This window comes from Mustela putorius, unplaced genomic scaffold (assembly GCF_011764305.1).
Source record: "Mustela putorius furo isolate JIRA1106 unplaced genomic scaffold, ASM1176430v1.1 tig00537248_pilon_pilon_pilon, whole genome shotgun sequence".
Classification (NCBI taxonomy): Eukaryota; Metazoa; Chordata; class Mammalia; order Carnivora; family Mustelidae; genus Mustela; species Mustela putorius.
The window spans coordinates 7260081-7286321 of NW_025422387.1; the positions used below are offsets into that span (position 1 = coordinate 7260081).

Sequence of the window (26241 nt, forward strand, 5' to 3'; positions counted from 1 at the left end):
GATTTTATTTATTTATTTGAGAGAGAGAGATCACAAGTAGGCAGAGAGGCAGGTTGAGAGAGGGGGTAAGCAGGCTCCCCACTGAGCAGAGAGCCTGATGCAGCACTCGATCCCAGGACCCTGAGATCATGACCTGAGCTGAAAGCAGAGGCTAAACACACTAAACCAGCCAGGCACCCCTGGAATTTTCAATCCTAATACAGATTACCAAAATTCTCTATAGGAAGATTATATAAAGTTACATCTTCATGTCAATGCACAACCACCTTTACCCCCACAACCTTGCTGACCCCAAGTATTAATCTTTTTTATCTTTGTCCAACAGTTTAAAAAAAATCTTTATCACTATAAGGTGCATCTCTTTGAATTGCTTAAGTGCAATTTGTTTTTAGTTATCTTCTTCTTACTGGTTTGTTAAAAGTTCTCCCTTTGGGGCACCTGGAGGGCTCAGTGGGTTCAAGCCTCTGCCTTCGCCTCAGGTCATGATCTCAGGGTCCTGAGATCAAGCCCCGCACTGGGCTCTCTGCTCGGCAGGGAGCCTGCTTCCCCCCCTCTCTCTGCCTGCTTCTCTGCCTACTTGTGATTTCTGTCAAATAAATAAAAATCTTTAAAAAAAAGTTCTTCCTTTATGTGAAAGGTATTAATATATACGAAGAAAATTACCAATCTACCACATACCTTTAGAACTTAACAAATTTACTTCTATATAGAAGGCTAATATTTACAGAGACCAAATCCTTTGTATTTCCAGGTTTGATGTAATGCTAAGAAAGGCTTTCCCTAACCATTAAAAAATATTTTCTAGGGGTGCCTGGATGACATGGTCAATTAAATGTCTGACTCTTGATTTCAGCTCAGGTCCTGATCTTGAAATTGAGCCCTATGTCAGGCTCTGCACTGGGTGTGAAGCCTGCTCAGGATTCACTCCCTTCCTCTCCCTCTGCTCCCAATCCCCCTCATTCTCTCAAACAAAACAAAAAAAAAAAGTGTGTGTGTTTTTTTTAATTTTCTTGTAGAACTCCTAAGGAGTTCTTTAATCCATCTGGATTCTCTTTTCATGTACACTATGAAGGAAAACCTAATTTTTAGATTAGCCAGCAATCCAACCTAGGAGTAAGATTCATTTTCTTCATTTGGCTTACCTATGCCTTCTATTCCTACAACAACTATGTTATTTTATTTGTATAAGAAAGAGATTTTTTTTTTTGTAACTCTTAGATTCATCCCAATTCTTCAAAAATAAATACTTGAGGTTTAATTCCAGTTACCTGTCTTTTGGATCCCAGCTGAAAAAAACATTTAAGTCTCTGTTGTCTCTCAAGGCTTCCCATGGAATGTCATCTTCTTCCGGCTGAAGATTCATTGATTTTATACTTTCTGCTAAACTGGTTGATCTGTGATACAGAAAATTTATGTATTATTTCAACAGTAAAACAGCCATGAAAACATATTAGCCACAACTTTGTCTTACTAGAAATAAAGGAAAATAAAGAAGAAGAAAGATTTATTATTAAGAAGTAAAGGTTCACAGAAGATGACACAGAACCAAGCCCATATCACGCTGGCCTGCTACACAGCAAGAGAAAGCATCTGGAAGCTCAACTAAAATAAAGTGGGTCAACATTAATTCCCGAAACCCCATGTTTAAGTGGGGAAGGGAAAGCCTTTAAACAACACATGGACTGGGGTGATGACCACAGCCTGTCTGGTTTGTGCACAAGCCACATAATGGGGCTGGCTATGCGATCATTCTCCATGACGTGCACGGGGTCATTTCCCCTTGCTTCTCTGCTCCCACCAACTTCCTCTCTCTCTCTCTCTTTTTCCCCATCTGTCCTTATCCTAGGCCTGCTATTATTACCCAGAAGCCCATAAACGGCTCGCAGGATCTGATCTAATCCCTGAGTTTCTTTTTAGCTCTTGTGCAATACTTACATATTTGCTTCAAGTAGAAGGTCTAACAACATCCGTTCAGTACGGACTTGTGCAAAATGAAGAGAATTATTCAGCCTGTTCCTAAAAGCGATAAACTCTGGGATCTTCTCAAATGCACCATATTTGTAAGCTTGAATAATATATTCTGAGGTCTGGGAAGGAAAGACATCACCTCCGTATAAATATTTCACAGATTAGGCAAAGAAGACAAAACTTTCCAGGCAAAACCAAACCAAACTACACTCAAACTAAAATTAAGATGTGAACTCTAATCTTTAAAGGTCACAAGTAGAATATCAGTTTTATAAAACATTATTTTTCTTTTTTCCTATACCAGTCATATGTGTTCTTCACTACTACTACTACCACTACTACCACTACTACCACCCACACCACCCAGCTGCTGCTACCCACAGAGACTTTCTCTTAGCAGTTATGTCTTTTAATTTGGTAGGACTGGAGGTTTTGTGATACCATGTCAGTCAAAAATTTCATTTAGTGCCATTATGGACGGGATGTTACTCCATGTTTTTCTGCATCTAAGATAAATTGCATTCTATACAAAGGTTCCAAAGACACCAGAATAATATAACCACCCCACTACCAACCCAAATAAAAAATCACCCTCTTCCAGAAAAAAGACAGGCTGCTCCTTGGTTTTGTTTATTTCTGAGTACTATGTATCACAAACATAGAGCATATGTGCATTGTATCAAGACAGAAGACAACAAACAAAAGACCCATAAGAATTCATCAGAATCCACTCTGAGGACAGAAAGACTACAAGAACCAAGTTTCTTGTCCATCCAAACTACGTAAGACCTATGCTGGAAAATTCCATGAACAAGTAAGTGAAGGAAACACTCACCATATGCACTTTAATTTAGAGTAATACATATGTACAGATGTAATGTTGTGAACAGAGACAAGAGAAAGAATTCTCAACAGAAATTCTGGCACAATAGAAGAAAATCTCAGGGAAGAACATTTCAGGGGTGTGGGCCTATACCATCAGGATCAGAAGTCAGAAGGGTACCCTTTTGGGCCAAGGAACGTTAAGCTGAAAGCAGATGTTTGCCCCAAAGATCCTTTCCAGAAAAGCCAGTCTTTTTACACCTTAGTCAGCTCTGCCCCCATCTCCATTATGACTAAATAATTTGCCCAGTAGGAAAATATGCCGATAGTCAACAACATACCCTCTGATACACAGCCTCGCAGGGTTCATTTCAGGCCGCGGGATTGCGCCACGGGCGCTAATTCAACTGCATTCGATGCGGCTTTTAAACCCCATGGGACACCTCGGCGAGCTGTTTGCCTGCAGTATCTGGAGAAATTAAAGACGGACGGACACAAGAAAATTAAAAAGATTACTTGTGATCCTGCAGGTTTAAAGAAGGACTATCCGAAAAAGCTCAAGTGTACCTTCTAGCCTGATTAAAGGACAGTGATACGCCCCATCAAGAAGAGGCCAGGATACTCTAAACACACAGGCCTATCCGATGGCCTCTTGGCTTGGAAAAAGCAAGGTTTACTATCAGTCCTTGCGGCAGGAACTTACAGCTTGAAAAAACCAGCTGCTTACGAACATAATGATGCAGCAATTAATCAGGATGAAAACAGGACTTCTGGGGATTTCAATCAAATTTACCAATTACAGCTCCAAAATACGCTGATTAAAGAAAAGAACCCAGCTTTACCAAGTAGACAGGCAGTCTTAATTTCTGAGTGGTCCATGGAATATCACTTTTGAAAAAGAGGCAATGGCTTTTAAAAAAGAAAAATAAGGGGCAACAGACAGGGAATGCAGTCCTTTAACAAACTGAGAAGGTAACTGCAGCTCTCTGGCTTCTGTTTTTAAGATCGTCCTCCTTTAATGCTGCAGCAAAGCATCACCGCAGAGCTAGAAAAGGGCCTGTGCATCCACAATTTGAAGAGACAACCCCTACTGAAACTGCAGGCAAAACTGGAAGCCACAGGCACTTTAAAACTTCCGAAAAGCCCGGCTAGCTCAGTCGGTAGAGCATGAGACTCTTAAAACTTCCGAAAATCAGAGAATGTTGTCCGTACCTATTTCTACTCATTTATGCACCATGAGGCTAGTTATATCCCATATGGATTCCTGAAATGAACCCTGGTCACTGTAAGAATTAACAAAATAGATGGACATCAACCCTGAATGATCATCTTCATGAATACCTAAAACAGACTTTTAACAGGAAATTATTTTTGAAGTACAAACACAGAAGTAACTTTGAGAGATAAGAAAATCTGTCTCTAAGTCTCACATTGTAAAAATCTATTCCAAAGTAAGATGACAATGATGACATTTCCAAAAAGAAAATCCCTGTGTAGACCTTCCAAAAATAAATTTCAATCCCATAGCACGAAGCCTTACAAAGCAGAACACTGGATTTTCCAGTTAAGGAGCAAAAGTGTTCTTTCAAAGATCAAGTTGGGAATTGAAATACATCAGTCAATCAAGAAAGAACCATCTGGGGAGCTCAAAAACTACCAAGAATAAAAGATGTAGAACACAGGGCTTTAGCCTTCCAAAGATCTAATACTATCAGAAGGGTTAACACATACAAGACAACACTAAACTTGTGCTCTTTCTTATCCTCAAATTCCTATAGGAAACAGTCAATGCCACAGTGCCCAGTTCCCTATTTTCGGACTCAAGCTAGGCATGAAGGTTTAAGGTGCATTTTCCTTGCTGTACTGGTTTTTGCTTTTGCCTCTAGGACCCCCCAAAGATTATCTACTTTAGTAAGATTAAATAAGCTCTCTCTTGTAGTAATAAAAATCAATTTCAAGCAGAGAGTCCTATTCCCAGATCAATAAAATGATCAGGTCCAGCATCACATACACTCAGATCAATTAGTCACTTCTGCCCCACATAACCATCAGCAAAACTTCAGAAACAAAAAAAGAACAACATACCCTCTCAAATCATTCCTGAAGATCTCCTTTCTCTATAACAGTAACTGGAGTTGTTTTGGGGTAGGTGTGTTTTGTTTTCAAAACAACTCTTTAGACACAGTAATTGGTGGGGGGGAAGCGGGAAAGCAAAGCTTAAATTTTCAATAGCATATGAAATGTGCCTTATTGACCAAATCGGGAACAATGTGGTGCTTCTAGAATGCTGGGTGATTAAAAACTGGAATAAAACCAGCCACCAGGCATGGATTAATCCACTACTTACCCCAACTTCTGCCTCAGAGCTATCAGAGAAACAAAACTTTGAAAAGGAGTTATCGGTAAATATTTCTTTAACCTCTTTCTTAGAAATACAGAAGTGACAGCCAGAATAATGAGATTTGAGAAACACTTTTGATTTTTTCCCTTGACTTAGTGAAAATTCTTAAGAACAGAGAAGGGCAAGCACAGATACCTGAACACAGTACAAACACACAGACATAACTCAACTGCCTACTTGTGCTAAGATATTTTAGAAATCCAAGGTCCTAGAGATGCCCTCAGATCTCTAAGCCAGGCCAGCACCTTCCAGGCAGCATGTTCAAACACTGATGCCTACTTCCCTCTCTCCCTGATCAGGAACTATGGCACAAAATAAGGTATGAACAGAGATCCCAAACACGGGAAAGTGCCATGCGGGAAGGGAAAGCCAACTGATGCACAGCTTACTATCCCTTGCTACATCAGCCCTCTAGGCCTTGCCATAAGGCTTACCAGGACAGAATTACTGCAAGCTGACAACAATAAGCCTGTATTCCATTGTTCAGAAATGCTTCCGCTCTGCCTTCTGTTTAATACAAGGCTAAAAAATTCGATGGAAGATAGATTAACCACAGCTGTTAACAGTGACAAAAGAACCACCCCAAAAACCAGCTCTGTTGCCAAGTTCCTTAGTTGCTGTTAGACCATGAAAAGAGAAAAGTATGGGCAGATATCTGGCATGGCCGAATTCCAAGTAATGAGTTTTAGAAGCACATGAGAACAAAGCAGGCAATGACCATCCTAGCGACTTGCCTTCTTTTCACCTGTGTTCACCTCTAGTCAATCAACCAACTGTGTTCAAGGTGGATTTACACAGTTGGTTGACTGACTAGAGACTATACAAAACTTGTGCTTAACTGACAAGTGGAGACCAAGTCTGCTTGCAGTGAAAAATATGGTGCAAATCCCATCCTTTCATTATGGCACATAGCTCTACCTTATTTACTGCTACATTAAAAAACACACTATTGACACAAGTTTCTTGAAATGTCCTTCAACTGGACAATTTTGTAACTCTAAGAAAATACGAGTGCACTGGCTATTGGCAAAGAGCATGGTAGTATAAACTTCGGAAATAAAAGGTAACACAGAGCAACTGCTGTTACAGAATCTTCTACGACATCCCAGGCTCTAAACACATATGGGTTACCTCTTATACCCTTAGAAAAAGTCCCTTAGAACTAAGAGGAATACCACTTACTACTCTAATAGTGTTTTAACTATACCTCTGCACGGATTCTATTAAACACACCCACTCTAGCAACCATAAAAACGCTTAACCTCCACCTAACAGACGTGGCCAGTAAGCTATGGCCTAAGGCACTTGCAAGTACGTATGGTGCATTTAACGTGCACGCGTGCCACATGAGGGAAGGTGTTCTCTGACTCGCGTGCATTCAGCAGGCAAGAACATATTTTTTAAAAGCATTTTTCACTTACATCTTTCTGGTTGGAGTGGAAAAACCTGAGTGCGAAGTTACAGGATTGGGATGCAGCAGCATACTGACCTAGGGATTCGGCATATCGGGTCAAAAGATAGCTAGGTCAGAAGGAAAGAAAGAAAAAAAAATACGTTATACTTACCACCTCCAGTACCAACTACACTTCAAATTATTATAACAGATAAATAGGCACACAGGGAAGTTAAAACAGCCTGCCACAGAAATCATCCCATTTACAGAATTAATTTCTTTTTAAAGAGCAAAGTTAATTCAGTTTTGTGGGAGACTAAAGTTTTATGCCATGCTTTCTTACGCTCGTATGATTAATGGACCAGAAGGGGATAAAGAAAATACCCTTGATTCATCATAAAGAACAGTCAAAACACAAATTCAAAGGATCTCTAAGGTCAACAAATAAAGAACATGTATTAATCTCAACTGCAAAGCAGAAATAAAGACTTCACGAAAGTATGTTCTAAGTATACAGCCATTTGCTACCTCTGGGGAAAACTCTTACCTTTTCAAAACTGTGCAAATTTAAAAATTACCATTAAATGCTGGAAGATATAAAAATCTTTCCGCTTTGCAATGGGTAATCATGGGGGGGATTACTTAATCTAAAAAGCTTAATAACAGAAACTGCAAAGCTTGAGCTCCATGTGTAAGGACCCCACCCTGATGTAGCCGGCTGCTCAGTATTCAGAGTATATACTACCAACCCAATGGTGTCATGCTGGATATGCTTAGCATCAAGGCTGGAGTACAGATCCACCACTGGTTCAAAAGCCCCCAGCACACAGTAGATTCGAACAAGCAGCAATTTGAATTGAGCATTGGAAGGGCTGTGGGTTAATCCCTCTTCCAGCAAAGTCAGGGCCTGCCACACAGCAGTCTCGTCACCTAGAACCAAAACGTAACAGTATTATCCACAGTACTTAGCAGCAGATGGAGATTCCTCATAAACAAAAACCAAAAACTTACTGGTATTATCACCTTCCTTAACTATCTGAAGAATGAGTTTAGGTGTCAAAGAACAAATTTTAGATATACACCTGTAAGCAAGACAGGCAATTTCCCAGAATAGACAGTTTCTCAATAGTTACCTCAGTTCTTAAAGATGCATCTGCAAAAGTGATGCAAACTTTAAGTTGTGAGATTTAGGAAGGAAGTTACAGAATCTCTGAGAATCCTAGATTCTGAAGAGACAGACCTTGAAGGAGAATTTGAGTCCACCAACCTTCCCAATACAGGATTTTCTTTACCAGACCCCAGGAAGATATTCTCTCTAGGCAACATTTTTCTTCCATATGTAACTCTACTATTCAGATGTCAAATAATATTTGAAAAAAGCTGTTCACTAATAAATTAATAAAACAAACTTATTTTTGGCCTACCAAAATACAAAAGGTTACATACATCAATAGTCTTAAAGATTAAGTAACTTCTCTTTCATGAACCTAAGGAAATAATATGAAATGGAGATAAAGATTTATATACAAAAATACTCATTGTACTAATAATGAGGGAATGATTAAGAAAATTATAATAAGGCCCACATTATGCAGCCATTTGGTATTAATGAGTTTTTAGTAATGAGGGAAAATACTTATACACTAACAGTTCAGTAAAACACACAGAATTCAAATTACTATGAAAAAGTGATCTTTAGTCTATAAGACATGCACAGAAAAAAAGAGAAGGAAATACGCCAGCTTTTAGAATGTGTTTTGGAAGCTTTCCAGCTTAAGTAAGATTAAAATAAACTCTTTCCCAACACTTATTAGTTATTTTTATGGTCAGAGAAAACTTAAACTAAAACTTAAAACACTTAAAATAAAGCTCCATGCCTTGAGCTTTTCAAATTATATGCTGCGGGTTTTTTTCTACAAGAAATGCGATATAATCAAAAATTGGGGTTTTAGATAAATATCCATAATCCTACCCAAACTATGCATACCTATAATCTATGCAAACTACCATTATGACTTTAATGTATTGCCTTTGAATCAGAATTACTTTTACACAGTAGCAGTCACGACATCATCTAATTTTGTGTTCTGCTATTTGAAGTGTTTTTCCACGTTGCTACCTAGTCTTCCCAATTGTAATTTTATTGAATTCAACACTTATTAACTTAAAACTCTGGAGCAACACTAGATATAGGACCGGAGGATAAAGGTCACAGGTGGTTCCTGGTCTCAAGGGGCTCAGAGGTGAGTAAAGAGCTGTACAATTAAAGGGAATAAATAATTCTAAGAAGTCCTAGTTACTCAGTGCTTGGGTGGCTCAGTCAGTTAGGCGACCAACTCCTGGCTTCAGCTTGGGTGCTGGGATTGAGCGAGCCCCCGGCAGGTTCTATGCTCAGCAAGAGTTGCCTTGAGTATTCCCTCCCTCTGCCCCTCCCCCAACTGGTGTGCACACTTGCTCTCCCTCACTCTCTCTCTAAAGTAAATAAATAAATCTTAGAAAAGAAAAGAATGGGGTGCCTGGGTGGTTCAGTCAGTTAAGGGTCTGCCTTTGGCTTGGGTCATGATCTCAGGGTCCTGGGATCTAGCCCTGTGTCAGGCTCCCTGCTCTGAGGGGAGTATGCTTCTCCTTCAGCTCATGCTCTCCCTCTCAAATAAACAAAAATCCTAAAAAAGAAAAAAATCCTAGTTACTCAAAGATAACTAGTATTGAAAAAAAATCTTAAAATGGAAACAAAATTTCAAAATAAACATTAAAACAAGTATAATTTATACTTTTTCTCAACTATTAAACCATTACAAGGATATTTATTATTTTATTTTGCAAAATGTAGGCTGTAACTACAACTCTATGCAAATTCTTCACCAAATCAAAAGAGCATCAAGCAAAAAAAGAAAAGAGCATTAGGCTTTTGGGGAAAAATTTTTCTAACTGAATGTTGTAATATAACAAAATGATGTAAATTCTAGAGATATATTAATGTACAGTATGGACTACAGTTAATATACTGTTCTGTATACTCAAAAGCTGCTAGGAGAGTAGATCTTAATATTTCTAATCACAAGAAAAAAAATCTAACTATGGGGTGACAGATGTTAACTAAACTTATGGTGGTAATCATTTCATGATATACATATCATTTCATGATATACATATATCAAATCATTATGCTATACATCTTAAGCTATACAATTTTAAGCTAATACAACGTAATATATCAATCACATTTCTTCAATAAAACTGGAGGGGAAAAAAGATATTCTTAACTTCCCATTTTACTTTTGCAGAATCATAAACAAATGCCTTTTGGCAAAATATCTGAGAGCATCATCAACTTCTTAAAGTGCTCTTCTTAGGGGCACCTGGATGGCTCAATCGTTACATGTCTGCCTTCTTCAGCTCAGGTCATGATCCCTGGGTCCTGGGATCCAGCCCCACATCAGGTTCCCTGCTCAGCGGGAAGCCTGCTTCGCCCTCTCCCACTCCCCCTGCTTGTGCTCCCTCTCAACCTGTGTCTCTCTCTGTCAAATAAATAAGTAAAATCTTAAAAGAAATTTTAAAAGTGCTCTTCTTAATCTTTCACATTCAAATCAGTCTTCCAACATTCATACCGAATTTCTACAGATTTCTATTATCTGTCAGATCCACTCTGGACAATGACTATGCCTCTAATTAGAGCACTGCTACCTCACTTTCACTGACTGCAAGAAACCCTGCATCTTTATAATATTGGCAATTTTTCAATGTATCTGTACTGTACTGTATGATTATGGAAAATCTGCTTAACTTCTTTCTCTGCCCTGTCTTTCCTTCATCTATAAAACTGCACCAACCTTAACTATATTATAAGGTTTAAATTACCTAATTCATATAAAGCACTTTCAAGGGCCTGCTGGTCAACAAATGTTAGCGGCTATTGCTACACTGGGCATGTTGCTAAAAAAAAACCAAGGGATTAGCAAAGTCATATAGTCACTTATGAGCAAGAATGGATGCTAGAAGAAGGGGGGAAGGGTATCTGAGTAGGGATCAAATTACTAAGGGGTCAGTTCATTCATGGATGTTTTACAGCTCTATGCAAACTCACAATTCTGGGGCTCAGATGACAAAGACTCTGATAAGGATTTCAGCCCCATCTCTGGTACAATACAGTATAACAAGTACTTGCACAGGGATACATACAAAATCCTATAAAAGTTCAGAAGGGGCATAAACTCTTTAGTGGGTGGGGGGGGAGTGTGAAATCAAGACAGGCTCATCAGAGGTAAAAGTTAGATGAAGGAAGGAAGGAAGTTATTTCAAAGAGGCACATGACGTTCACTAATACTAGCAAAAAACCCAGCAGATTGAGGCTGTAAGTACCTAAGAATTTAGAGATATAAGCAGAGGCTAGGTTATACAGAGCACTGTTAACTATCCTAAAGAGGCTGACCTTTACCCTCAGGAAAACAGGGCATCTCTGAAGGGTTTTCAGCCCGAGGGTGACGGTATGAAAATCAAATGCTCATGAAAAGACCCTCGAGGGCAGGGCTTGTGCCCACCACCCACAGTACTGTCTCCCCAGCCCTTTGTTTCTTGTGCAATTTATTCTCGTGAATAATATGCAGTAAGTACCCTAAATTTTTTTTCCCAAAAAACTGCTAATAAAAGAAAATGTCAGGAGTGAGACCTAAAGGAAATCTCAGTATCATTTGCTGAATCATCCTTTTCTTGCTCAAGGATATATGATGCTTCCTTCAGCATATATTGTATTTCTATCCTGAACAGGTTAATTAGAATTACATTCCCAAAAGAGTACATTCTCCTAAACATTTTTTTACGTGAATAAAAAGGGCTATTCCATTTCATGGACCTATACATCTCTCTCTGAATCAGTTTCTCTTATTTTAACTGTGGCAACTTTGTAATAGGTAGTTCAGTCATTATTCACTTTTCAGAAATGTTTAAAAACGTAACAGAAAACAAGAAATATCATGTGTTGACAAGGATGTGGAAAGAAAGGATCCCTCATGCACTGCTGGTGGGAATGTAAATTGGTGCAGCCATTGTGGAAAACAGTATGGAGGTTCCTCAAAAAAAATTAAAACCAGAAATATCGTATGATTCAGTAATTCCACTACTGGGTATTTACCAAAAGAAAATGAAAATACTAACCCAAAAAAGATATGCATAGGCAGCATTATTTACAATAGCCAGGATACGGAAGCAAACCAAGTGTCCATCGATAGACGAATGGATAAAGAAGATGTGGTGTGTACACACATACGCTCACACATACACACATGAATGTTATTCAGCCATAAAAAAGAACATTTTGCCATTTGCAACAAGGATGGACCCAGTGGGTATTATGCTAGTGAAATAACCTAGACAGAGAAAAATGAATACCATAGGATTTCACTTATATGTGTAATCTAAGAAATAAAATGAACAAACAAACAAAAAAGGAGACACAGACCTAGAAATAAAGAACTGATGGTTGTCAGGAGGGACAGAGGGTGGGGAAAAAAGAGGAGTGGGAGGTATAAGCTTCCAGTCATGGAATGAGTTAAGTCACAGGGATGAAAGGCACAGCGTAGGAAATACAGTCACTGGCACCGCAACAGTGGTTCATGGCGACAGATGCTGGCCACATCTGTGGTGAGGAGGGCATGATGTGCAGAACTGCCGAAGCACTATGTTGTACACTTGAAATTAATGTAATGTGTATGAACTATACTTTAATAAAATTAAAAAAATAAAAACAGAACAGATGTGCACTGATTTAAGATTATCTGGATTACAGAGAGGGGGATTATCTGGCAATGGGCTCTTCTAGAAGTACCCTGGAGAAGGGCAAGGAGGAAAAACCTAAAAGCATAAATCAAATTCTTGGATTATAATAATTAGTCTCAGGATTTATAATCAATAAAAGCAAAGCATAAAGTCAAACTGAAATCACTCTTCCTTACCTGTTTCTCTCCATATATCAATAAGCACATGGACAGCAAGGAGACAGTAATAGTCTGAAAACTGCAATTCGGTTTTCAAACAGGATTTCCCTGTAGGGAAAAAATCCCATATTTGTATTTTAACATTTGTTCAACTATCACTGCCCCCAAAGGAGTTTTTTAAAGCAGGAAAGTGACAGGAGGGAGAAGATAAGAAAGAGGAAATGAAAGTAATAAGAGGCGTATAAATACCAGAAGAAAAATAGTAAGCCATGAATCAAAGGATTCAAAAGAAGGTAAGGCCACACTCAGCTGGAGCAGAAGGAAGAGATCTAGAACAAAGGTGCTATCTGCAATGGCCCCAAAGGGAGAGCAGCAAGATTTGGAAGGAGGTTTCAGGTAAAGAGAAGAACAGAAGCCAAGGGCCATGTACAACTAAAGTAATGGTACACTCATTACTTCACCTAATGATTCAGATTACAGTTAGAGAAACACTGACATCATCTGGTCACATAATTTATACTTTATCACATATATCTAGCAAAAGATCATCTACTTCTGAACTAAACATTTATCTCATAATCTATGACATTCACTTTGTTCAATTTCAGTCTATATATTAAAAATAGTAAGGCCTATAAGCAGAAAATGTCACAATTAATCATAAGCCCCATGTAATTCATATGAGCCCCAGTGGGACAGAGTTAGCTCAATGAAGAAGAATATGGACACCTATCATTATTCAAAACTCCAAACTTAAGAAAGGCTTTATATGTGAACAGTCTTCCCATCTGACAGAATAAGCTCCTTGCCATACTCATTAAAACAAGGTGCTCTGAATGATAAAAACAAAAACCAACAGACTAAAACTTAGCAAATCAGGCAACTACTACACATTTTGAAAGAATGCTCACCAAATTCTAGTCCGTGCTGATACCTTAGCATCAGTTCTCTGACCACACTCAGCTTCTGGTTTTTATCCATAGTGTGGTACAAGCCGAGCAGCCTTGTCAGCTGCACAACACACAGATGCTGCTGCAGAGCTCTGATGTCCGCAGGCAGCGCCAGCTTCTCCTCGGTTGGTGTGGACAAAGGAACAACTCCAAGTAACTGATTAATAAACTGCAATGTAGAAAAAAAGCACCAATCTCAAAACAGAACTCATCTTTGGCAGGCTGTAATTAACAAATGCTCAAGTGATCTAGAAGAAGGCATTTTCTATCTACCAAAATTAGTAAAACAAAAAAATTTCTAACAGCACACAATGCTGATAAAAGGCCAACAGAAATGGCATTCTCATTCACTGCTGGCCACAAGTCATCTCTCAATACCGGGTACTATACCAATTGACAGATTAAAAGAATTGTGAACATGTTTCATAAATTATTCCACACAACATAATATAATGATATGACGATGAAAAGCTTGATTAGAAAAGCTATAAAAAGAGCAGATTATTAAAAACAAACCTACATTACAACTGAAATACAAGTGAATTCTTATAGAACCTACAACTGAACCTACAACTGAAATACAAGTGAATTCTTACAGAAAATATTACATGTTGAGAGGAATAGTTATGTCATGTCAGTGGCCTTAAGTTGCTTTTTTTAAAGTTTTATTTTCAGATACAGATTCACATGCATGATTTAAGAAATAATCCAGAGAGATCCCAGGTACCCTTCGCATCCAGTTTCTCCTGATGCTAACACTTTGCATTAAAATGATTTTCGGAGAGCCAGAGTGGTTCAATGGTTAAGCGTTTGCCTTTGGGTCAGGTCATGATCCCAGGGTCCTGGGATGTCAAGCCCCATGTCAGACTCCCTGCTCAGTGGGGTGTCTGCTTCTCCCTTTCCCTCAGCTCTCTCTCTTAAATAAATACATAAGGGGCGCCTGGGTGGCTCAGTGGGTTAAAGCCTCTGCTCTCGGCTAAGGTCATGGTCTCTGGGTCCTGGGATCGAGCCCCGCATCGGGCTCTCTGCTCAGCGGGGAGCCTGCTTCCTCTTCTCTCTCTGCCTGCCTCTCTGCCTACTTGTGATCTGCCAAATAAATAAATAAAATCTTTTAAAAAAATACATAAAATCCTTCTTTTAAAAAAAAGTATTTTCTGAGGTGAGGGGTAAGGGGTGGGAGGATAGAAAAGGTCTGCGGTAGAATGAAACAGACCATCACCTCCTGTCTTAGACTAACTGAAGAACAGTTGTATACTTTCATGGTTCTGTCAGATTGGGGTGAATCAAAAAAAAAAAAAAAGATTAATTCTGAGAAAGTAAGCTGTGTAAGAAATCTCCATAAAATACATAAAATTTCGTAACGATATAAATTCTGAATAAACACTAAACTAAATCGAGGGGTGAGCATGTAAGGAGAGAAGTGGGATGTAAATGAGATGATCATCCTTCCATGAAGGGCACCAACAAAGGAAGACTGTAACTGTAAAAATAAAGTTATACAAATCTGTAATTTAGAAATACTGAGGTAAATCACAGAAGACACAGGTAGGAGCTGAAAGCGATCTGCCTATAGAGAGCCAGAAGCAGGGAGATGGTGGCAAAGAGCTGCTACTGTCTTTCAAGAGAAGCCTGATAGTACCATTCGGCTTTTTCAACTTTATCCATGAAGTTTTTCCATAAAAATAAAAATTAAAAAAGAAAACCCCACTCAAAAAAAAAAAAAAAAAGAAAAGAAAAGAAAACCCCACTCATGCAGTCTCGCATCTGTACCAATGTTGCTTCAAGTTGTCTCCAAATGTATGAATTTTTTTTTTTAAAGATTTTATTTATTTATCAGAGAGAGAGAGGGGGTGAGAGCAAGCACAGGCAGACAGAATGGCAGGCAGAGGCAGAGGGAGAAGCAGGCTCCCTGCTGAGCAAGGAGCCTGATGTGGGACTCGATCCCAGGATGCTGGGATCATGACCTGAGCCGAAGGCAGCTGCCCAACCAACTGAGCCATCCAGGCGTCCCCAAATGTATGAATTTTAATTATTATGATCAGATAATCATGTTCAACAAAGAGACTGCAGCCCCGGTCTTCATATTTTTGATTAAATGCCTATATAGCTTCTATTGCCAGCTGTTCCATTCTTGTAAGCTACTCTACATATTAGTGATGCTTATCATTAATGCCTTCTTTTTTTTTTTTAAGATTTTATTTATTTATCAGAGAGAGAGAGGGGGAGAGAGAAAGCACAGGCAGACAGAATGGCAAGCAGAGGCAGAGGGAGAAGCAGGCTCCCTGCTGAGCAAGGAGCCTGATGTGGGACTCCATCCCAGGACGCTGGGATCATGACCTGAGCTGAAGGCAGCTGCTTAACCAACTGAGCCACCCAGACGTCCCTCATTAATGCCTTCTTCAAGGAATGCTGAAGAATCTTCCAGACAGGTTTTGTCATGAAACAATGCATTCATTCTTTATTCTAGTCTGTACCATTTTACTGCTATGCAAAAAGCTTCTTTAAAAACTGTAATCATTTGTTTAGCTTAAAACCCCAGGGCAAAGGAAATCAAAAGATAAAAACATCACTCTGGATGAGCCACTTCAGGATAATTGGATTCAGTGGCCTACCTGTAGGGGCTCATCCCAGTTTAAAAAGATTGGGACTATAGCTCTCAGCTTGAAATTTACTTAAATGGTTTGCAATCCTCTGACAAACACACTGCTGAGAGGCAGAATTTTTAGCTACGGAAGTCATCCTACATTTAAAAAGTTGTGGCAGCAAAATTACTCCCCCAATGAAAATTTATGTGGGTCTACAAAACTCATTCCAACAGCTTTAAATCCTTTGTTTCACAGAACAAGGACTACCCATCACTGCTAGTATTCCAGCATTTCTAGAGGGTTCAACTCAATAGATTATTTACTACAGGAGGTCACATGAGATGACCTAAGAGTTTCAAACATACTAATACAGTAGAGCTTATACTAGATATACATTAGCAAACCCTTATGAATCTCAGCTGAAGGCAATTAAATGTCCCTTTAATGCAGCTTCATTAGTTGATGCTGCAACTTTTAAGATGGGAAGCAGCAGAAGACATGATCAATTGTTCCAAATCTTAGCACTTAGTACATAACATCTGCAACAAATACTAACTGAAAAAATCTCTTCCACACAGTTCTAGATTCTGCTTAAATCACTCTACTAACATGAAACTCACACATTGTATTTTAGAGACTCTAACTACTAGAAAGACCTTTTTTCCACTGGCCAAATTCTGAATTCCCTGTAACAACTTCCTACGGACCCCAATTCTCATTCCCTTTTTGTACGGGAGCTTTTCAATTATGAGAAAGGAAGGACTGTGTCCTCACCAGACCAAACCTCACTTTCATTTCTCTCTCCTATGCTTTCAAGTCCTCCTACAACCCAGAACTCCTTTTCTGGATATCCTACAATTAATCTGGAAACTTCTAAAGCTTGACCTCAGCCCTGTAAACACAGTACTCCAAGAATAGTTTTACTAGGGGCGCCTGGGTGGCTCAGTGGGTTGGGCCACTGCCTTCGGCTCAGGTCATGATCTCAGGGTCCTGGGATCGAGCCCCACATAGGGCTCTCTGCTCAGCGGGGAGCCTGCTTCCTCCTCTCCCTCTCTGCCTGCCTCTCTGCCTACTTGTGATCTCTGTCAAATAAATAAATAAAATCTTAAAAAAAAAAAAAAAGCTGGCTCCCCCTAAAAAAAAATTAAAAAATTTAAAAAAAGTTTAAAAAAAGAATAGTTTTACTAAACCAAAGTGAATGGTGACAGTCATTTCACAATCGAGAGATCATTGGCTACTTACCAGTTTGGGAAAGCACTGCTCCATCTGCCCTAGATATGTCACCCTCAAAACTGCCAATCATCAAACCTTGTGGACTGAACATAAAACCACCAAACAAATACTCCAGTAACCTCCACTATGGGGGTGACAGAAGGCACTCTGGAATAATAGGTGGTGGCAACCCTGTGATAGGAAGGCTTTGCTGCAACCTTCACTAATTACAGAGGTATTTATGAGTAAAACTGATCAAATCATGGACTTTCTTTTATACATGCCACTGTTTCTTTACATGGCACTCTATCCTACCCCACATACACTGTTCTTCCAACTGGTACTCCACCTGCCCATTACCAGGGACACTCTGGACTAAACACTAAAAACTCATACTGTGGAACAGGGTATGAAGTACCCAGAAACGGGTGAGCAATCTGACCCAGTACATGTTGCTGTGGATGAAGAGTCTAAAGATAAGCTTCCCCATTTCATTATGTAAGAAATTTACATTGGTTCATTTACAGCAAAAACTCCTAATATATGACAACTAACTACAATGTGGTACACTGGATTAGATCACAGAACAGAAAAAGGACAGTAATGGGAAAACTGGGAAAATCTAAATAAAATCTAGGGGTTAGTTAATAATAGTGTACCAGTGTCTTGTTTTGACAAGTGCACCATGGTAATTTAAGATACTAACAAGCAAGGGTTAAGACTATAGTGTAACTTTCTGTACTATCTTTGTGACTTCTCTATAAATCTAAAATTATTAAAATAAGTGCATCAAAATGTAAAACCTTGCTCTGCAAAGGATCCTATTAAAGGGTGAAAAGACAAGCAGAGACTGGGAGAAAATATGTGAAACCACGTATCTGACAAAGGAGCTATATCTAGAATATCCAAATTCTCAAAACTCAACAGTAAAGAAACAAAAACAAACTATGAAAGGAGCAAAAGACAGAAACACATTTCACTGAGAATATAAAGCTGGCAAATAAACACATGAGAAGACGTTCAACACCATTAACCAAGAGGGAATTAATTACGCATGAAAATCACTATATACCTGCCAGAATGGCTAAAGTAAAAAACGGTGACAACACTAAATCCTGATGAAGATGCAGAGAAACTAGATCACTCATTTACTGCTAACCGGAATTTAAACTGGAATGGCAACTGTGAAAAAGTTTGGCCATTTCTTTAAAAAAAAAAAACTAAACAAGCAGCCATCATTACATTACTGGGCATTTTTTTCATATAAATGAAGAAACAAGTTCACACAAAAAGACCCACACACGGGACGCCTGGGTGGCTCAGTTTGTTAAGCGGCTGCCTTTGGCTCAGGTCATGATCCCAGCGTCCTGGGATCGAGTCCCACATCAGGCTCCTTGCTGGGCAGTGAGCCTGCTTCTCCCTCTGCCTCTGCCTGCCATTCTGTCTGCCTGTGCTTGCTCTCGCTTCTCTCTCTATGACAAATAAATAAATAAAATCTTTAAAAAAAAAAAAAAAAAGACCCACACACAAATGTCCACATCAGCTCTATTTGTAACAGCCAAAAACAGGAAACTGGATGTCCTTCAACAGTTTATAAAGAAATGGTGGCACATCCATACGACAGAATACTATTCAGCAATACGAAAGAATGAACTATTGAAACATTAACATAGATGCAACTCCAGAGAATTATGCTGAGGGAGGAAAAAAGTCAGTCTCAGAAAGTTATACATACTATGGCTCTATTACAACAAATTCTTAAAATGACAAAATTACAGAAATAGAAATCATATTAGTGATTGCCAGGGGACAAAGAGACAGGGAAAGGGGAAGGTACAGGGAGATGGCAGCGGGTAAAAAGGGGTAGCACGTGGAATCCTGGTGGTGGAACTGTTCTGTATCTTGACACTGGCAGGGGTCACTGAGTCCACGTGCAATACACTGCACTAAATACTTATTAATGTACCACATGTACACACCCAGATGTAAAACTGCTGAAATCTCCACAAGGTCAGTGAATTGTATCAATGTCAATTTCCTAATTATGGTATTATACTATAGTTAGGCAAGACGTTACCAGTGGGGCAAAATGGGAATGGGCTATACAGAGCTCTCTATATTATTTCTCTTATAACTGCATGTACATCTATAATTATCTTAAAGCAAAACAAAACAAAAACACCATAAAACAAAAAGACAATCCAATTATCCATCAGAGGCTTATTCTCTTCATGGCTAAATTTTTTTTTAACTTTTTTTTTTTTTAAAGATTTTGTTTATTTATTTGACAGAGAGAGATCACAAGTAGACAGAGAGAAAGAGAGGGAAGCAGGCTTCCTGCTGAACAGAGAGCCCGATGCAGGCCTCGATCCCAGGACCCTGAGATCATGACCTGAGCCAAAGGCAGCGGCTCAACCCACTGAGCCACCCAGGTGCCCTTTCATGGCTAAATTTAACAAGAAATCATCTCTTACTCTATTAGCACCTGGAGTCCTTGGCTTACTGAGCAGTTACCTTGGCATCTCATGTTCACCACTCACACACAGATTTAACCTAGTTACAAGTAATATAGGTACCCAACAGAATTCTGAACTGTACTTACTTTTGTACACTGTGTAGCAGGTAGCAGGTCAACAAACACCTTGAGGTCTGTAAAACAACAAGGTTTATCCCCAAACCTTTTAAAATACTGGAACATTAATTCTTCTGGATCGCCTAAGAGAGTGAGAGAAAAAGAAATCACTACATTTGCTTCTGCAAATTTAAGAGGTCTGATTTGAAAAATATTTATTTCTTTTATTTCTTTTTTTTTGTAATTTAAAAATTTTATTTATTTATTTGACAGAGATCACAAGTAGGCAGAGAGGCAGGCAGAGAGAGTAGAGGAAACAGGCTCCTCGCTGAGCAGAGACCCCAAAGCAGGGCTTGATCCCAGGACCCTGGGATCATGACCTGAGCCAAAGGCAGAGGCTTTAACCCACTGAGCCACCCAGGCACCCCAAAAAATATTTATTTCAATTAAATTAAAATTTTGCTTGATGGGGCACCTGGGTGGCTCAGTCAGTTAAGCATCCACCTTCAACCCAGGTCATGATCTCGGGGTCTTAGGATCAAGCCCTCCATCAGGCTCCTGATCAATGGAGAGTTTGCTTCTCCCTCTACCCCATCCCCAGCTCATGCTCTCTCTGTCTCTCTCTCAAATAAATAAATAAAAACTTAAAAAAAATAAATAAAATTTTGCTTGAATACCTGAATGAGAACAACAATGAGGGCTGCAGGATGGCTTGCCCGTTTAAACAAATATTTTAAAAAGGAGCTGAATCTTACAATCTCAACTAGTTTACTTGTTATTACACTTAGGAAATGTGACATTTTTCATTAATTAAAGTTTAAATACCTAAAAAGTTTTCATTAAAATTTAAATAAAGACTGAAGTTTATATAGAAACATTAAACAAATACGCTTCTTTCCACAGTTCTTGGAAGTAGTAAATGTTAACTGAAGGGAATGTTTCACATGCACAACACAATAGAAAATGGGAAGAGTACCAAGCCAATAACTCCCAACAAGATCACTCACTGTGGAAAATTTAAACATGTATCTACAGAAGCTACCAGTGCCTTTTATTTTTCCTCAAATTAAAAACAATTAAAAACAAAAAATTTAAAAAACAAAAAAAAAAATTAAAAACAAAAAATAAAATAATAAAAAATAAAATGCTCTCAAATTAAACCAGAGTTTCTATAAGATTTTAGGTCTTGGTTTCTGTCCACATTTCAGAGAACTAAAGTCCATCATGGCTTTAATCAGATTCTCAAAGGACACTGATCCAAGACACTAAGAATCACTTACTGATCTGTGTAAAAAAAGTTTTGTGGGGGCACCTGGGTGGCTCAGTTGGTTAAGCAACTATCTTCCGGCTCAGGTCAGGATCCCAGAGTCCCAGGATCAAGTGCCACATCAGGCTCCCAGCTCCATGGGGAGTCTGCTTCTCCCTCTGACCTTCTCACCTCTCATGCTCTCTCTCACTGTATCTCTCTTAAATAAATAAATAAAATCTTAAAAAAAAAAAAAAAATAAGCTGCAAAGAGCATTAATTAGATGATTAAAATGAACAGAGATGATCTAAGATACTGGAAGTATCTTTAGATACTGGAAGTGCTCATCATCTCAGGACAACTGATGCCAAAAAGCAGCCTCTTTTAATGAGAAGCAAATTTTCATAACGATAATTGGGGGTGTTCTTTGGAACTTTATCTTAAAAAAATGAAAATAAAAAATTAAGAAAGTTCATTATCTTAAACTTAAAATTTAGGCTATAACTAAACCATAAGCTAATTATTAGTATGAGCAAAGAATTACCACTTTTTGAGGGGAAGGGTGCCATTTTCCAACAAAACTGAATTAGCATATATGAGATCCATCATTTTCAAAAAAACATCTAAGGGGGGCGCCTGGGTGGCTCAGTGGGTTAAGCTGCTGCCTTCAGCTCAGGTCATGATCTCAGGGTCCTGGGATCGAGTCCCACATCAGGCTCTCTGCTCAGCAGGGAGCCTGCTTCCTCCTCTCTCTGCCTGCCTCTCTGCCTACTTGTGATCTCTGTCTGTCAAATAAATAAATAAAATCTTTAAAAAAAAAAAAAAAAAAAAAAAACATCTAAGGGGTTCCTCAACTTTCCTGAAGGCCTCTCTTCATGCTTTATTATCTGAATCATGTTTTCCTCCTATCCTGTCATTGTCCTTATAAATTTTCTCTTAACTGTTAATTGTTCTAACTCTGCCAGATGTTCTTTCATCAATGATGTGAGTGCTTGAAGCAGATTTTCAAGAAACCTTTCATCCGGGCACCTGGGTGGCTCAGTTGGTTGGGCAACTGCCTTCAGCTCAGGTCATGATCCTGGACTTCCAGGATCAAGTCCCGCATCAGGCTCCCAGCTCTTTGGGGAGTCTGCTTCTCCCTCTGACCTTCTCCTCTTTCATGCTCTCTCTCACTCATTCTCTCTCAAATAAATAAATAAAATCTTAAAAAAAAAAAAAAAAAGAAACCTTTCATCCACTTCATGAAATCTTGAAACTTTTTTTACAAAACTGGCTATTATACTGTGAAATTGATTTTGACATTAATGTTGAGTCAAAAAAGAATGCCTGATAAAGACGCTGGCAAAAAAGGAAGAGATGCTAGTGTCGAGTTGAAGACATAATTGAGAGATAATGGAACAGTAATCTATTCATGAGTAAATATTTTCAGGTTATGAAGGTATTTGCTTCCCAAGCATGACTTTATCATCACAGACCTCAGAGAATGAACACTGCACTTGGGTATGGAGAGCATCCCTGTATCTTCTCCAAAGTTCCCAAATCATATTAAGGGTTCTTACCCAGTTTGTACTCATCATTAAAACCTTGACGTCTTAAACGTCTAATCAGTTCAAGTTTAGCAAGATGTGGTCCTCGGAGATGGCGGGAACTTTTAGATTCTTCTGTTATCCGATCTTCTATAAATTTCACAGCTTCTTCTGCAGAATAATGCACTTCTCCTTCTAAAGAGCTAGGTATAAATACACATGGAAAAAGGTATGTTGTACCTCTACTGTCCATCCTAAAACTTAAAAGTGAAGCCAAACTGACTTCAAGAAACAAATTAAAAAATAAAAATTTGTAATTTGATAATTACAAAATAGTAAGGGAGTAAAAGAGAACTATGAGCACATTCTGACAACTAACATGGCAAAGGATTACTCCCAATTCTGGCATCTGATTACTGATCTGTGACTAGTTCTCTACCTCTCTCTTTAAAATAAGAATGGAGGGGCGCCTGGGTGGCTCAGTGGCTTAAGCCTCTGCCTTTGGCGCAGGTCATGATCTCAGGGTCCTGGGATCAAGCCCCACATTGGGCTCTCCGCTCAGTGGGGAGCCTGCGTCCCCCCCTCTCTGTCAAATAAATAAATAAAACCTTTTAAAAAAAGAAAAAGGAAGAACGGATAACTTTATATATATAAAATATTGCCTGATAAAAAAAAATGTAAGTAAATTTTACTTTATTGCTTTAAGAATGAAGGCTGAGAAAAATGGCATCACTCAGTCAATATTACAAAGTAAGCATCAGCTCATCACCACCTTAAATCCTTACTTTTTAAAAAGATCCCATTTATGTTTGTGTTTTTGTCTAGAATAGCAAAGGAAAAAAAAAAGGAAACCAGCAACAATCCAAGTGTTCATTAGTCCATCAATGGGGAACAGGTTAAATGAATTACATCTCTAAAATGGAGTTCTCTTAAGTCACTAAAAAGAATGAAAGGAATCTATATATACCACATATGGAAGATGCCCAAGATATATTTTAAGGGAGAAAATACGAAGATACAAAGTTGCAAACCATTGTCTAATATAACTGCATTTTTATGTTAAATAATGAGAATAATTACATTAGTTTGTTGACTAAATCTGGAAGAAAGGACTCTAAACTGCCATCAAGAGTTATCTCTGGGGGCACCTGGCTGGCTCAGCTGGCAGGACATGCGACTTGATCTCGGGTTCAGAAGTCATGAGTTCAAGCCCCACACTGAGCGTAGAACTTACTTAAAAAAAAAAAAAAAATTATCTCTGAGTCAATTATATCTCAATAAAAGTGGGGAAAAAATGTTATTTCTGGGGTGATAAGATATTTAGGAACACTTTCTACCCCATACATTTCTGCACTTAGTTTTAAGATTTCTTACATTCATTTATTTTGTAATTGTAAAAAAATGAAATATCTTCCTTTCAAAGGAACACACTACTGAGACCAAAATAAGAATTCTATTAGGCTTCCAATGAAATCATTTTGCTACACCATGCTAAAAAGTGCCACTATAATTCAGGAAAGGAGTCAACTTACTGTTCACCTTCAGCAGGAGGAGTCCAGGCCTCTTCAATCAGTCGAAAGACAGAATCGAAATAAGTCAGATAGAACTGCCAGTCATCTGAGCTAAAATCAGATTGAATGGTGCACACAGGATTAAACCCAAGTTGTGACAAGTCTGTCCTAGGAACCATGATACTCAATTTATTTTCTAGGTTACATTTTAGTCTTTACTAGGAGAACCCCAACCCTCCCTCAGAGTTTCCTCTGCCACCCAAAAAGGGAATTCGAGAGGCATGTTCAAAGTAAAAAACTTTTGGGAAAAACCTTCAATGAAATAAACAGGTCCAGAAAACTAGCATTTTTAACAGAAAACTCTCATGTTAGTACTTCCTCAAAATGGGCAGCTGGTGGCGCAGGGCGGGGGGCAGGGGGGGGGACACAACACACATGTTTCTTTTAGACCAATACTATGACAAATTAATGATTTTTAGCATTCATTCTGAAGACGTAATACTTCACACACTGATGGCCTAAGTTCCATTACACCTCTTTACTGAAAGATAAAGTTTCATCAAAAACTTTTAAAAAAATACCTAGGCCACATTACTGGCAAGATTTATGCCCAGGAAATATAAAAGACAACAGATTAAAAAAAAAATTCAGTAGTGACACCTGAGAGCCCCACTCCAGTCTCATGGCCCAGAGAGAACCATCTACTCACTTTTTCAGTAAGAGGCGCCTGGAAAGGGCATTGCACTCTGGCCACCTGCTCAGCTTCTTATACATAGCCATGCATTTATTTTCCCGACTCTGAATCTCGCTCGTCAACTTCTCTACAATTAAAAGTTATAAAAATTGATAAGCTGGTTTCATTTTTCCTCAGAAAACCGAATAAAGTCCAAACACAAGAAGGAAAATGTCACATTTTCTTATTACCTTAGAAAATGGGACCACTAGTAGATACAAACTATTATCTTATTAAAGACTATTTTCCTGAAAAGAAAAAAATAAATTTCTGATACTAAACTTTTATAATCATTTTTCCTATAAACTACAAGGATCCAGAATGTACTGAGTGTACTGAATGTACAGAGTTGTGGATCTAATACATGGGATACATGTATATATAAAACCCCAGGGGCGCCTGGGTGGCTCAGTGTGTTAAGCCGCTGCCTTCGGGTCATGATCTCAGGGTCCTGGGATCCAGTCCCGCATCGGGCTCTCTGCTCAGCAGGGAGCCTGCTTCCCTTCCTCTCTCTCTACCTGCCTCTCTGCCTACTTATGATCTCTGTCTGTCGAATAAATAAATAAAATCTTTAAAAATAATAATAATAAAAAAATAAAACCCCAAAAGCCTTTAGGAACTAGTATATTTGATCCATAGACAGACTTCTCATCTATACAAAATAAATGTTGAATGAGCTTGAACTGGAATGGGATGAGCCAGGTAAGAAGTTAGGAACAATACAAAAATGAACAGAGATGAATCAAACACTTTACCAACAGCAAGGAACAGAAAATCTATGACTACTGTTTCTGACCAAGAGATTTACCCCGACCTCTCAGAACAGCTTAGCAAATTACAGATACCAACAACCACATTATGAATTTCCTACAGATAATCTTCATTTTAACTATCCTAAACTATAATCCAGCTGGGTAAAAACAGAAAGGCTGACTTCACCCATCTGCGAGGAGGCTGAAATTAAAGAATTAAAGATAAGCAACATTAAAACAATAAATACATAAAATCTTAAAAAAAAAAAAAAAAAGCGGGGGATGGTGGCTAAGTGGCTCAATTGGTTAAGCACCCTCAGGGTCCTGGGATTAGCCCACGGGGTCAGGCTTCCTGCTCAGTAGGGAGTCTGCTTTTCCCTCTCCCTCTGCCCCTTCTCTTGTCCCCCAACTCATGCTCCCTTTCTTGCTCTCAAATAAATAAATCTTTAAAAAAAAAAAGAAATAACAAAATTCCTCATTTTATATAATTAGTTAACAGCATTAGTTTTTTGACCACACACAGTCAAGTAAAGATTATACATATCTGTATGAAATAAAGTTATTTTATTTTTTAAATTTTATTTATTTGTCAGAGAGAGAGTGGACAAGCAGGGGGAGCAACAGGCAGAGGGAAAAGCAG

General features: G+C 38.6%; 1 protein-coding gene across 2 annotated transcripts in view; it reads right to left on the reverse strand.

Moving 5' to 3' along the window:
* NAA25 (N-alpha-acetyltransferase 25, NatB auxiliary subunit) overlaps positions 1-26241 on the reverse strand; it is a 73916-nt gene that overhangs the window by 20356 nt on the left and 27319 nt on the right. Inside the window, exons 8-17 of one of the 2 annotated variants that reach the window (XM_004753267.3) lie at positions 24826-24937; positions 24138-24227; positions 22639-22808; positions 19864-19976; positions 13426-13633; positions 12533-12622; positions 7334-7514; positions 6613-6712; positions 1936-2087; positions 1269-1394 (exon numbers count right to left, since the gene is read on the reverse strand). In XM_004753267.3, coding sequence (XP_004753324.2) covers positions 1269-1394; positions 1936-2087; positions 6613-6712; positions 7334-7514; positions 12533-12622; positions 13426-13633; positions 19864-19976; positions 22639-22808; positions 24138-24227; positions 24826-24937 — 1342 coding nt within the window. The remainder of the gene's footprint in view (positions 1-1268; positions 1395-1935; positions 2088-6612; positions 6713-7333; positions 7515-12532; positions 12623-13425; positions 13634-19863; positions 19977-22638; positions 22809-24137; positions 24228-24825; positions 24938-26241) is intronic. The other variant, XM_045073581.1, reaches the window with a different exon arrangement.